The sequence below is a fragment of the Engystomops pustulosus genome, chromosome 7, assembly GCF_040894005.1.
Source record: "Engystomops pustulosus chromosome 7, aEngPut4.maternal, whole genome shotgun sequence".
Lineage (NCBI taxonomy): Eukaryota > Metazoa > Chordata > Amphibia > Anura > Leptodactylidae > Engystomops > Engystomops pustulosus.
Genome location: NC_092417.1, coordinates 6,441,604 through 6,455,374, shown reverse-complemented (window position 1 = coordinate 6,455,374; position 13,771 = coordinate 6,441,604). Strand labels below are relative to the sequence as shown.

Genomic DNA, 13,771 nt, shown 5'->3' with positions numbered 1-13,771 from the left:
TTGAGGTGATGAAATTACATGCTTTACAGAATCCACATTTATGCGTGCCCAGTGGGGGTTGAAGGGAACGCCCACTGCCCTCTGATTGGTGGACCATGAAATGGGACCGCCCAGTACAGGAGAGGGGGCGGAGCGACCCCTTTATATACCGCGCGTACTTTCGCGCGCGCACGGCCGCAACAGTGCCAGACAGACGCCGGCGGCTGCACTTATGTAAAATATGCTGTGTGCAGCCGCAATTATAACACACCTAGTTAACATCTAAAACACAAGGGTTGGAACGGCACCGTGCGGAAAAACATAGGGTGCAGGTCTTCGTAGGGGTCCGACAGCCCCTCTAGCAGTAGAACCAAATATAAAGATGAAGCAGCACTCCGAAAAAGTTAGGTGAAAAAATACATAAATGCAAAGATTCTCCACCAGGTAGACCGATTGTGTCGGGACGAGATTCATTATTCAGTCCTGCTGCCATCTTTTTAGACAAGATCTTGCGGTCCTTTGCCATCAATGCTAAATCTTATATTAAAGATACGACTGATTTTTTAAATAAAATCTCCACCATCATTGTTCCTACAGGAGCTCTACTTGTGTCATTTGATGTCACAAGTTTGTATACATCAATTAACCATGAACGGGGTATTGCTGGTGTTGCCAGAGCCCTCTCTAGATCAAACTATAGTAACGAGAACAAAGAGTTCGTATTGGGTTTACTTGAAACTATCCTTACGTGTAACTATTTTATGTTCAATGATGAATTCTATGTACAACTTCGCGGGACGGCGATGGGGTCCAATGTGGCCCCAGCCTACGCAAATATTGTAATGGCGGATTTAGAGGAGGCATGCGTCTATGTGTCCCACCACTTCAGTCATGTACTGGAGTGGTGGCGATACATCGACGATGTCTTCTCTATTTGGACCGGGGACCGTACATCCCTTGATCTTTTCCTTGAATTTTTGAATGATGTGGACCCTGATATCAAATTCACGATGGTGGTTTCTGAATCATATTTACAATTTCTTGATACTAAGGTATATGTAGTGGATAATAGATTAAAGACGACTTTACACGTTAAACCAACTGACTGTAATACTCTCTTGAGATACAATAGTCATCATCCTAAAAATATGGTTCGTTCATTACCTTACAGCCAACTCCTGAGGGTTCAGAGAATAGTTGATGACAAAGATCTAAGAACAGCTGAACTCCAGACGATGGGGAGGAAGTTTGTCGACAGAGGTTATCCCAAACCCCTGGTGGGACAATCTATCGAAAAAGTACAGACTTTGGACCGTACAACACTTCTTTCACATAATACATTTCAAAAAACCACTTCCCGGATTCCTATGGTTTCCACTTATACCACACACAGCCTAGATATTGCCTCTATCATTCGCGGGAATTGGCGTATTCTAAGCACATACTACAAGAATGTACAGGATTTCCAATTACCTCCCCTTTTTTCCTATAAGAGGGGTAAGAACCTAAAAGATAGGCTTGTTAAAACTGACATATCTGCACATAAGAGTGAGAAAACTGTTCGCAGAGGTTGCTTCCCTTGTATGTCATGCGACAATTGTATATTGATGTTAAAAGGTGAAGTATTTACCCATCCATCTTTGAACAAAACATTTAAAATTAAGACTTTCGTTACTTGCAGGAGCGATTATGTTATCTATGTGTTACAATGTCCGTGTAACCTCCTCTACGTTGGAGATCCGACCCTGTCTTGCAAAAATATATTCCAGAACACCCTGGCATAGCAGCACGTAGGTCCAAAAATCTTAAAGATCTTTTAGTCAAAAGTCATTATGAAAAAAGGAATAGACATACTTTTTTGAACACCAAAGGCCCCAAATGGGGGTGCAAACCATGTGGCCGGTGTGTGGCATGCCCCAATATCGTACAAACCGATTCTTTCAAAAATTCTAATGGATCTCGAACATTTAAGATCACGCATACAATTACTTGCAATACTAAAACAGTAATTTACCATGCCTCATGCCCTTGTAATTTAATCTATGTGGGTTTGACCACTAGAGAACTCAAAGTAAGAGTTCGGGAACATGTACGTGACATCACAGCAGCAAAGGACCCTGAGTTTTGCACGGATGGACTTCCAATAGCGAAACACTTTAGAGAGAAACATGGGTGCAATCCGAAACACCTCCGTGTTTGTGGCATTGATCATGTCAAAAATAATATCAGAGGCGGCCCGGTAGCGCAAAAATTGGCGCAATGTGAAACCAGATGGATCTGGACCTTGAAAACTTTGAGTCCATTTGGCCTGAATGAGACCCTGAGCTATGCACCCTTCCTCTGACTCCCGACCCGGTCCACACTGGGTTTTTAAATTGTACATAAAAAACTTCTTTTAAAGTGAATGTTGAATGGAATGTTACTAATTTTATGTTACTGTCTTCCGTTATTAGCAGGTTTACTGTGAGACCATACAAGGAAAATAGGAGCGTTTGGATCTAAAGGAAATTAACTTTACCATTTACTACTACATGTTTCCAACAAGGATACACGGACCAGCGACCATCGGATTAGGGAATACATTTTTTTGACCTAATCTTGGGTCTAAAAATTAATTTTTTTTATACATCTTCATCGCTTTTTTTCCTTTCTTTTCCCCTGTTGGTCGTCTTATACTTTTCCATATCTTTCAGCTTTTGATGTTTGAGGGAAATCGTATATATGAGACTTTTTTATAAGATTCACTTCTTCGATAGACACTTCTCACATTCACAACATTATGCATTTATGACACAATTATATAATTTTAACTGTAGTACACCCCTTTATTTTTTCAATAATTTTTTCAACATCTTTTTCGTTATATATTTTTTCACTATTTTTATCAACTTTTGAAGTAATATGGATTGTATGCAATATGATGTATGGCACATCTTTCATATATATATATTCTTTTGTGGCACTTTGATACACAGCTCTGAGTAGTAAAGTAATTGTCTGCACCTTTTCACAATAGTTTTGTAGTATTTAATATATATATATGTATACTTTTTATCATAGTCACTGTTGCACTTTATAATATATTCACACATGTTTATATCATGCATTGTACGCACTTTAACCTTAATAATATTATGCACTTTATACCATTTAAAAAATGTTATGGACTCCGTATGAATTAGGATAACCTGTGCATTCCCCTCAACTGAATTCATTGATAAAAAATATTTATTTAGATTAAGATTAGAAAGATAGGTAATATATCTTAAGAAGTATTGTCCCAATTTCTCTTCCTTTTTTTTCCTTGTGTAAACATATTGGATCCCCTCCTATTAGTATGGTGATCACTATACCTGTCAGGTTCCGATCGGCAGCGCACACGCTTGGTGGTGGACGCCCCCCGATCACCTGATCCAGCGCCCGCATCACGTGTCCTGCCGTGACGTCACCATCACGTAGCGGGTCACGTGTTCTGGGCGGGATGCGGGTGGGGGGATGTTCCTCCCGGATGGAGTGCGCTCAATAACGCTGACCGGAAATGACATCTTCTGACAGGTATGGAGGCGTTTTGCCTCTTCACCATTGGTTACTGCCGATTTAAAAACCCAGATGCTCTTGCCACACATTACCCCCAGACGAAGGCTAGCGCCGAAACGCGCGTCGGGGCAATTTGTGTCAGACGGCAGGAGAACTATTTATAATGGGTATGTGCAATACAACTACTGTGCAATCATGATGATGAATGTTCCGATCCATGTGTCCTCATAATAAGATGTGTTCATTTGATGTGCAAGCACTATGCTGTGTAAATTACATACTAACCATCTCATTGATACTGTTTTTCTTGGACCCATAGGATATCCCCCTAAACTTAGGTCTTAGGAGGGTAGCACGTATCCTCACTTATCACCCTGCAATTTTTGTCTGATTATATGTAGTGTCCTTGTTTTCCCCTTTTATGTGATCAGCTTGCTTTTCGCTTTTAATCAGTGTATTATGTGAATTTCAAATAAAGATGTACTTGTATTTTGCACTCTCTGGTTGGAATGGCTTTTTTCTTTGGTAGGTTTTGCATTCATTTAAGCCAACCACATTGTAATTGTTGAGCTAACATTAGAAGTGGGGACTTTAAATATATATACATTGAAGCTATATGTTATCGCACTAGCCCCTTCTCCCACTTTATATATATGTATGTAGCTGCATCATTGGTACTAGTTGGAGAAACAACCACAGAGTGTAGATTGCGTTTAAATAACCACAAATCGAGTATTCGCACTAAGAAGGTTGACCTCCCGGTCCCACACCACTTTAATGAAGCCGGTCACAAGGTCGAGGACCTACGATTTTTTATCATAGACAGGATCCCCCCACCAAAGAGAGGAGGAAATAGGGAACTGCTGTTGAAACGGAGGGAAGTACAGTGGATCCATAGACTTAAATCTTTAAGCCCACATGGTCTCAATAGGGAACTTCCACTTAATGTTTTCTTATAAATCCAAAACAGGCATACTAGGGGTCCTGAGCTTGAACTTATTCCTCTTCCTATGAAAATTAACATGTACGTACTTTTCATATTCTAAACAACACAACATGTCATGTCTACAATCGTCTGACGCATATTTAGTTGTTTGACTCACTGGCCTATATTACTTACCTTTTTTTCTTTGTTTCTCCACAGCGACCTCTGGATACGGATGTGGACATAATGGATAGCTCAATAAGCGGTGACGTTGGGGTGATCGGGACCTTTTGGAATCAGTGGAACTTGAAGAGGTGACAGCGATCCCGGATGGGGCATAGTCTGCTGGCAGGATTCCTTTGACCGTATGGTTCTACTGGATGTCTGTACCTAGCAGCATCTGTCCTCCTATGGACCACTTGGTACCGTTCCAGAGACCCCCAGCATATGTCCCGTCCAGAGCATCTGAGTCCCACCACCAGAATATGGTCGCATGGAGTTTCGGGTTTTGCCCTTAAACAAGATGGCCGAAGTATAATCAGACAACTTGTGCGCATGTCCCGCACATTACGTGTCGGACTCATGGGGATTAGTTCAAATAATCCGGTCAGATTGTGTTATTTGAATAGATGTTTTATTGTTGTGTATGTACCATTTATGTAGCACTTGAACACTTTATTAATATGCACTTTAGACGGATGGTTCCGCCTCCTATCTCCTCACACAAATGATATCACGCTGGTAACCATGGTAACACATGTTTCGACCTTATGGTCATATAAGAATCTTTCTTCTTTAATGATTTTATGTCTGAGTGAATATTTAATATGTATTGTGCACTGCTATGTAGGACGATTTCTGTATTATATGTAGTCCTTTGAAAGTAAACTGTTTGTATCCATTATCACACATGTTGGTGATTGCATCACCGCCTATTTAAGTCAGCTGACCGCTGACACACTATGCTTGAGAATGTCTTTATGGAAAAGACGAAACGTCGCATCACTGGTGGAATAAACAACACTTTTTTCACCTAACTTTTTCGGAGTGCTGCTTCATCTTTATATTTGGCCCTAGTTAACATCTAAATGCCTCTGATGACGCAATACCCACAACAGGGCATTGCAGAAACGCGTCAGGCAGTGGGTGTATAGACGGAATTCATAGCTGTTTATTAACTTACCTCAGTTGTGACGCTGATTCCGCTAATCGGCACAGTGCTGGTACCCACAACTGGACCGAGCACGGCTGCTAGTATAATAAGCAGCATTCTAGTCAGCAGTAGGGGGAGACATTAAAATGAATGGGATCCTAAATTGTGACCCAATCTCCCTCTAATACATGCTGAAAGCCTGATTTTTGTGTTTGTAAAGTGGCTGAAGAGTGGCCCCATTTTTTAAAAACTTCTAAATAAAGATTATAAATTTTAAGTGTTCTACTCAGGCAGAATAATATTATATCTTTAGAACATAAATTTCCTATCAACTATTCAAACTTTGAGTTTTAATAGTTGAGGATCTACCTGTGATGTCAGGTACCGGCCTCTCATCTTTTAAAGTTGGTTGCACAACTGGTGGCTTATTAAATGCTTTTTTTTTTTTCCAAACTTGTATAAAAGCACAATTTTCTCTCAAAATCAGGATTTCTGCACTAGGTATTCGTGTGCGCTAATCTAACTGACCAAAATTTTCTGCCCTAGATAAGAAACCCTGAGATTCTCTGACAAAAAGACTTATGGTCCACATAAAAAAACACCATTTTCTCTAAAAACTTGGTGATAGATTTCCTTTAAATATTACAGAAATATAAAATATAATGATTATTTTACCTCAGATTCTGGAGGTTATGTAACGCTGGTGCAAGTCGTTCTAATCCTTCAGTGTCTAAGAAGCATTCAGAGAGATCAAGCTCTTCTATATATGTGCAGGACTCCATGATGAATGCTAATACAGTGCAGTCTAGAGATGACATGTGAACACCATAAAGGTCAAATCTTTTGTGTGATTTTAAGGATTCCTTTACTAAAGTCTTATTACGAGTTTCAAACAGATAAAAAAATCTACTGTGAAGATGTTGCTCCAAAACGCCACTTTCTGCAAGCGATTGTTCTTTTACAATGAAGTTCTTCAGCCAAGTGATGACGTCTCTGGAGGCCTGAGCTGCTCGTGTGTCCAGGTATCCGGTTAGTAGTGACCTGGTGGTGGCATCTGATAGACCACACAGGAAGCGGAGGAACATCTCACCTCGTCCATCAGGATAGGATTTGGCTTTCTCTAGTGATTCCTGTAACTTCTCAGGAGAATAATCGGCATAATGCACAAAGGCAGAGAAGAATTCCTGGACAGTGAGATGTAAGAAGGAATAGGACACAGGTTCCTCCGATTCCATCAGGAAACTTGATAAGAGCTTTGACTTATTGTCCACATGGAAAGACTCCAGATCCCGATCATCAAATATAATCGTGTGATTCATGACCCCATGTTCTGCCATCCATCCGATGGACTGCAGGAGCTTCTGGGCGCCACTTTTCTCCAGGCTGTGATTGGACAGGATGTTGGCGACAAATATGGCAAAGAGCTGGGTCACGGTTCTGGGTAATAATGAGACCTGCTGGTCACTACTTGTGGTCTGGAAGCTCCTGGATAATACTGTACAGATGATCCAGCAGTAGGACGGGAGGTAACAGAACGTGTACAATGTGTCATTCTGCCTCACATAGGTAAAAGCCTTTTCTGCCAGTTCTGGGTCACGGAAGAAATTATCAAAGTAAATCTTTCTTTCTTCTGTGAAGAATCCACTGATTTCTACCATTCGCTGGAAATCCCTACAATCCATTGATGCCAGTCTGGTCGGGCGACTGGTCATCAGAACAGAACAACCATTAAGAAGAGACTTTCTCACCAAACTGACCACAATGTGACCACAACGTTCCGGCTGTTTAGGGTCGGAGCACAAGTGACGGGATGTGAAATCCATTGTCTGATTGCTTTCATCTAATCCATCAAATATAAAGAGAAGTTTCTCTGGATCTTGTAGGATGTTCCCGAGCTGCTGCCACAGATATGGGTAATGATGAAGGATCAGGGTCTCCAGACTGACCTTATCCCATCTGTTCAGTTCCCGAAATTTGAAGAAGAAGACAAAAGAGAATCTTTGATAGAGATCCCCCTTCACCCAGTCATAGACAATCTTCTGCATCAGCGTGGTCTTCCCTACCCCGGGCACTCCGCTCACCAGCACCATATGTGGTACCAGTCTGGACCGGTGGCACCAGCGGAACATCTTGTTGGGGGAAATACGTTGTAATTCATGATGTTTTATCTTTACATATTCCTCATGTCTTGCCCCGGTCTCTATGAGCTCATTCTCAGAGCGTTCCCTAAAGTGATGAGTGGAGACAATGATGAGGGTCACATAACGTGTGCAGAAGGGAAAACTCTCCTCCTCCTGGTTACATCTCGGAGGTTTATTCTCTATAAGATTCTTAGCTTTTTCATATAAATGTTTCTTGTGGTGGTTCTGGATTTCTATGGAAAAATACATAAAAAAGGACAGGAAAAATTAGATCGGTGCAGAGTACGGCTATAGAAACATCTGTTTCCAAACAGCAGATTTCAGGCAATTATTCACGGACATTTCACACATTCATAGAAAGGTAGTTTTTTGTAGCACAGTAGAATACACCAGACAGGCAGCCACTTCCGTTATATACATGTCACGGGTGCACCCGTGCCTCTCCAGGTTCCGGTGCCCGGTGGCACTCACCTCTCCCGGCTCCAGCGGCATCCTCCGCAGCTCGGCGTTCCTGTGATTCCTGCATTCCTGTGTCCTGTGATTCCTGTGTGCCAGTCTGTTCCTGTGGTCCTGCGTTCCTGTGTGCCAGTCCGTTCCTGTGGTCCTGCGTTCCTGTGTGCCAGTCCGTACCTGTGGTCCTGCGTTCCTGTGTGCCAGCTCCTGCGATTTCTGACGTGAGTGGTGTCTCCTGTATTACTACCTTGGCAGCCACCGCGGGCTAGTCGCACCTGTGGAACGACCTGGTGGAATCCCGCCGCAGCAAGTCCATTCCGCTTTGCGGTGGGCTCTGGTGAACACCGGGGTTCCACTTAGACTCCGGTCCCAGGTCGGCTAGTACCACCTCCCGCGGTGGTCCAGAGGGTCCACAGACTTCCGGCCCTGACAGTAAGATCCAGCCATGGACCCCGCCAAGGAGCCACGTCAGATACTGGCTTAACTTTCCACTGTTGTCGCCCGGCAGTCGCAGCAGATTGCTGCCCAAGGAGAACTTTTAGGCCAAGTTGCTTCCACTCTACAACAGCTGTTTGACTCCAGGCCTCAGCATCCTGTTCCGGTGACTACTCCTGCAGCAGCTTCTTCGACTACTCCTGCGACTTCGCCTGTCATCCTGGGTTGTTCCCCGGCACCAGAGCCTAGGATGAGTCTCTCTATACCTAACAAATACGATGGCGATCCCAAACAGTGCAGAGGATTAATCACCTTGTGCTCGTTGCATATTGAACTTATGTCATCTCAGTTGGTCAGCGAACGTTCCAAGGTGGCCTTCGTCATCAGCCTCCTCACCGGGAAGGCCCTGGCCTGGGCTGGGACAGGAACGATCCAGTTACGGCCACCCATACCAACTTCCTGGCAGAGTTCCGGTCCGTGTTTGAGGAGCCAGCACGAGCCTCATCTGCGGAAGCAGCATTACTGAACCTACGCCAAGGAGACTCCACCGTGGGTGAATACGCTGTCCAGTTCCGCACTTTGGCGTCTGAACTCTGTTGGAACGAGGCGGCCTTATGTGCAACCTTTAAGAAAGGCCTGTCCTCACGGGTTAAGGATGCTTTGGCTGCTCGTGATCTTCCGTCTACTCTGAGTGGTCTTATCACCTTGGCCACCCAGATTGATGTGCGGTTCCTGGAAAGAGCTGAAGAATTGCGGCACGAGCGATCTCTAGTTCGGCTCCCACGTCTTCCACGGTTGGCTCTGGTTTTCCAGAAGCCATTCCAGCCTCCCGGTACTCAGTCTGCTGGTGAACCTATGCAGGTTGATAGAGCCAGACTTACACCTGGAGAACGATCCAGACGTTTCCAAGAACGCCTTTGTCTATACTGTGCCAGTCCCAAGCATCTCATCGGGACTTGTCCAGTGCGTCCCCAACGTCCGGGAAACCGCAGCACTTAGGGCTTTTGGGAGAGGCGTCCCTAAGTGTGAATTCAGCTTCTCCACGTCTGATTATTCCGGTGCTTCTCAGTATTGGCACCGGTGCTCCCGTGCAGGTTTCAGAATTCCTGGATTCCGGTTCGGCGGGGAACTTTGTGGATGCCGCTCTCGTTTCCCGGCATCACATTCCGGTGGTCCCTCTCAAGTCTCCTCTCGTAATTTCTTCTGTAAGTGGACAGATTCTTTCCGATCCGGTTCGGTACCACACGGAACCTATCCGACTTCAGGTGGGAGTCCTACATCAAGAAGATTTGGTCTTCTATGTCTAGCCTCGCTCCACATCAGCTCTTCTCCTGGGTCTTCCCTGGCTCCAGCTGCATGCCCCGATTCTCAATTGGAAGACTGGTGAGATTCTACGTTGGGATCCTGAATGCCAATCCCGATGTATGGTGGTTCCACTTCCTGTCTTATCCTCTTCTGTGTCTTCCAACTCTCTGGAGGGTTTGCCAGCTTGTCACCGGGACTTTTCTGATGTTTTTTCTAAGAAGCAAGCAGAGACCTTGCCACCACATCGTCCCTATGATTGCCCAGTGGATCTCCTGCCTGGCACTACCCCTCCCAGAGGTCGAGTGTCTATCCACTTCCGGTTCCAGAGACAGCTGCCATGTCTGAATACATCAAGGAGAACCTGCAGAGGGGATTCATACGCAAGTCCTCCTCTCCGGCTGGTGCAGGTTTTTTCTTTGTCACCAAGAAAAACGGCTCCTTACGTCCCTGTATAGACTATCGAGGGCTGAACAAAATCACAGTTAAAAATCGCTACCCTCTGCCGTTGATTACGGAACTTTTTGATCGCCTACGCGGTTCCAGGGTGTTCTCCAAGCTGGACCTTCGGGGTGCATACAATCTCATCCGGATCCGCAAAGGTGGCGAGTGGAAGACGGCGTTTAATATCCGTGACGGGCATTTTGAATACTTAGTAATGCCCTACGGACTGTGTAACGCCCCGGCCGTTTTTCAAGAATTTGTGAACTACATTTTCCGGGATCTTCTCTATACCTGTGTTGTGGTCTACTTGGATGACATTTTGGTATACTCTCCAGACCTTGAATCCCATCAGAGACACGTACGTCAAGTTCTTGGTCGATTTCGTGCCAACCATCTGTACGCCAAACTGGAGAAATGCCAGTTTCACCAGCACAGACTTCCATTCTTGGGTTACATAATTTCCGATAGAGGCCTTCAGATGGATCCCGCAAAACTGTCTGCTGTTCTTCAATGGCCACGCCCTGAGGGTCTCCAAGCCATACAGAGATTCCTCGGGTTTGCAAATTATTATCGACAGTTCATTCCCCACTTCTCCTCTGTCGTGGCTCCCATCGTGGCACTCACTAAGAAGGGTGCCAATCCACGTGCCTGGTCTCCTACTGCTGAAGAGGCTTTCTCCAAGTTGAAGTCCGCATTTGCCTCGGCACCAGTCCTCTCTAGGCCTGATACCAACAAGCCTTTTTATCTTGAGGTGGATGCATCCTCCGTAGGCGTTGGAGCAGTGCTCTCCCAGAAAGGGCCTAAGGGCCGAACTTCTACATGCGGCTTCTTTTCCAAGACCTTTTCCCCAGCTAAAAGAAACTATTCGATTGGAGACAGGGAGCTCTTAGCCATCAAGCTTGCGCTAGAAGAATGGCGCTATCTTCTGGAAGGTGCTCTCCATCCTGTGAGTGTGTACACTGATCACAAAAACTTGTTATACCTCCAGACAGCCCAGCGCCTGAATCCCAGGCAAGCCCGGTGGTCCTTGTTCTCTTCCCGTTTCGACCTGCTGATCCATTTTCGTCCCACTGACAAGAACGTCAAAGCTGACGCCCTGTCCCGGGCTTCGGATGTTGTCGGAGAAGAACCAGCTCCTCGACAAATAATCTCTCCAGACCAGCTTATTCTTGCAGCTCCTGTGGATCTTCGGCAGCTACCTCCCAGCAAGACGTATGTCAGACCTGCTCCCCAGAGGAGGATTTTATCTTGGGGACATTCTTCTCGTGTGGCTGGGCACCCTGGGGTGCAACGCACTGTGGCCTTCATCTCCCGCTACTACTGGTGGCCAGACTTGGTCGGGAGTTTGTGGGATCCTGCTCCTCCTGTGCCCGCAACAAAGCCTCCTGTCTCAAACCGGCTGGACTGTTGCTGCCGTTACCGATACCCAGTCGCCCGTGGTCCCACGTGGCTATGGACTTTGTCACCGATCTGCCCGTTTCCTCGGGCAATACTGTTATCTGGGTGGTGACGGACCGGTTTTCTAAGATGTCCCATTTTGTTCCCCTTCCTGGTCTTCCGTCTTCTCCACAGCTTGCCAGTTTATTCTTCAGACACATTTTCCGGTTGCATGGCCTTCTGCTACACATCGTGTTCCGATAGAGGAGTCCAGTTTGTATCAAAATTCTGGCGTTCCTTATGTCCCCAACTGCAGGTCAACCTTGACTTTTCCTCTGCCTACCACCCGCAGTCTAATGGTCAAGTGGAGAGGGTGAACCAGACTTTGGGCTGTTACCTCCGTCACTTCGTTTCAGCTTGTCAGGACAACTGGGCTGACCTGCTATCTTGGGCTGAGTTCTCCTACAATTCCCTGGACTCGGAGTCTACTGGCTCTGCTCCATTCTATGTGGTCTATGGACGTATTCCTCGCCCCCCTCTCCCGTTGTCTACTTCCTCTGATGTCCCTGCGGTAGAGGAATTGGTACAGGACCTCCAGTCTATTTGGGATCAAACTCACCAGTCTCTTCTACGTGCTATGGACCGTACTAAGACTCAGGCTGATAAGAAACGTCGAGCTCCTCCTGTCTTCTCTCCTGGCGACAAAGTATGGTTATCCTCCAAATATGTACGCCTTAAGATACCCAGTTACAAACTTGGTCCCCGGTTCCTTGGTCCCTTTGAGGTAATCAAGCGCATCAATCAAGTGGCCTACAAGCTCTGCCTTCCTCCATCTATGCGCATCCCGAACTCCTTCCATGTCTCCCTCCTGAAGCCAGTCATCTTGAACCGCTTCTCCCCACAATCCCCTCCTCCGGCTCCTGAGGCGGATTCTCCAGATGTCTATGAAGTTAAGGAAGTTCTGGACATGAAGTTCATTAGGGGTAAGCGGTTCTTTCTTGTAGACTGGAAGGGGTTTGGGCCCGAGGAGAGATCTTGGGAGCCCGAAGAGAACATTTTGGATCGGACTCTCCTCCAGAGGTTTCTTGGGACCAAGAAGAAGAGGGGGAGGCCGAAGGGGGGGGGTACTGTCACGGGTGCTCCCGCGATCCCTGTCTGGGATCGCGGGTGCACCCGTGCCTCTCCAGGTTCCGGTACCGGCGGCACTCACCTCTCCTGGCTCCAGCGGCGTCCTCCGCAGCTTCCGCGGCTCGGCGCGCGCCGGCTCGCTGAGATTTAAAGGGCCAGTGCGCCAATAATTGGCACTGGCCTGATTTAAATTCCAGCCTCTTCCTTTTGCCCTTGCTGGATCTCCAAGTCTTCCCATGAAGTGAAAGCTCTCCTGTGATTCCTGCGTTCCTGTGATTCCTGCGTTCCTGTGATTCCTGCGTTCCTGTGATTCCTGCATTCCTGTGTCCTGTGATTCCTGTGTGCCAGTCCGTTCCTGTGGTCCTGTGTTCCTGTGTGCCAGTCCGTTCCTGTGGTCCTGCGTTCCTGTGTGCCAGTCCGTACCTGTGGTCCTGCGTTCCTGTGTGCCAGCTCCTGCAATTTCTGACGTGAGTGGTGTCTCCTGTATTACTACCTTGGCAGCCACCGCGGGCTAGTCGCACCTGTGGAATCCCGCTGCAGCAAGTCCATCCCGCTTTGCGGCGGGCTCTGGTGAACACCGGGTTCCACTTAGACTCCGGTCCCAGGTCGGCTAGCACCACCTCCCGCGGTGGTCCAGAGGGTCCACAGACTTCCGGCCCTGACAATACATTTATTGGAAGCAAAAGAAGATGCTAGACAATCATTTATTCTTAATCCGTTCACTCTCTCAGAGGCTCTATGAAGAGGGCTCACTGGGTGCCTATTGCAGACAACAGCTACCATTAATACCTGCTATCAGAGCCACAAGAGGCATTTAAAATACAGGGGCGCAGACACTGCCATCTTTGTTCGAATTGTTACTCCTCGGGTTGTCATTGGGAAGTGGGAATTGGTTGC

General features: G+C 46.3%; 1 protein-coding gene across 4 annotated transcripts in view; it reads right to left on the bottom strand.

Annotated features, from left to right (window-relative positions):
- The window catches only part of LOC140069147 (NACHT, LRR and PYD domains-containing protein 3-like), a 49,301-nt gene that overhangs the window by 20,400 nt on the left and 15,130 nt on the right, over window positions 1-13,771 (bottom strand). For all 4 annotated transcript variants that reach the window (XM_072114518.1, XM_072114519.1, XM_072114520.1 and 1 more), the window contains one exon: window positions 6,270-7,968. In XM_072114518.1, coding sequence (XP_071970619.1) covers window positions 6,270-7,968 — 1,699 coding nt within the window. The remainder of the gene's footprint in view (window positions 1-6,269; window positions 7,969-13,771) is intronic.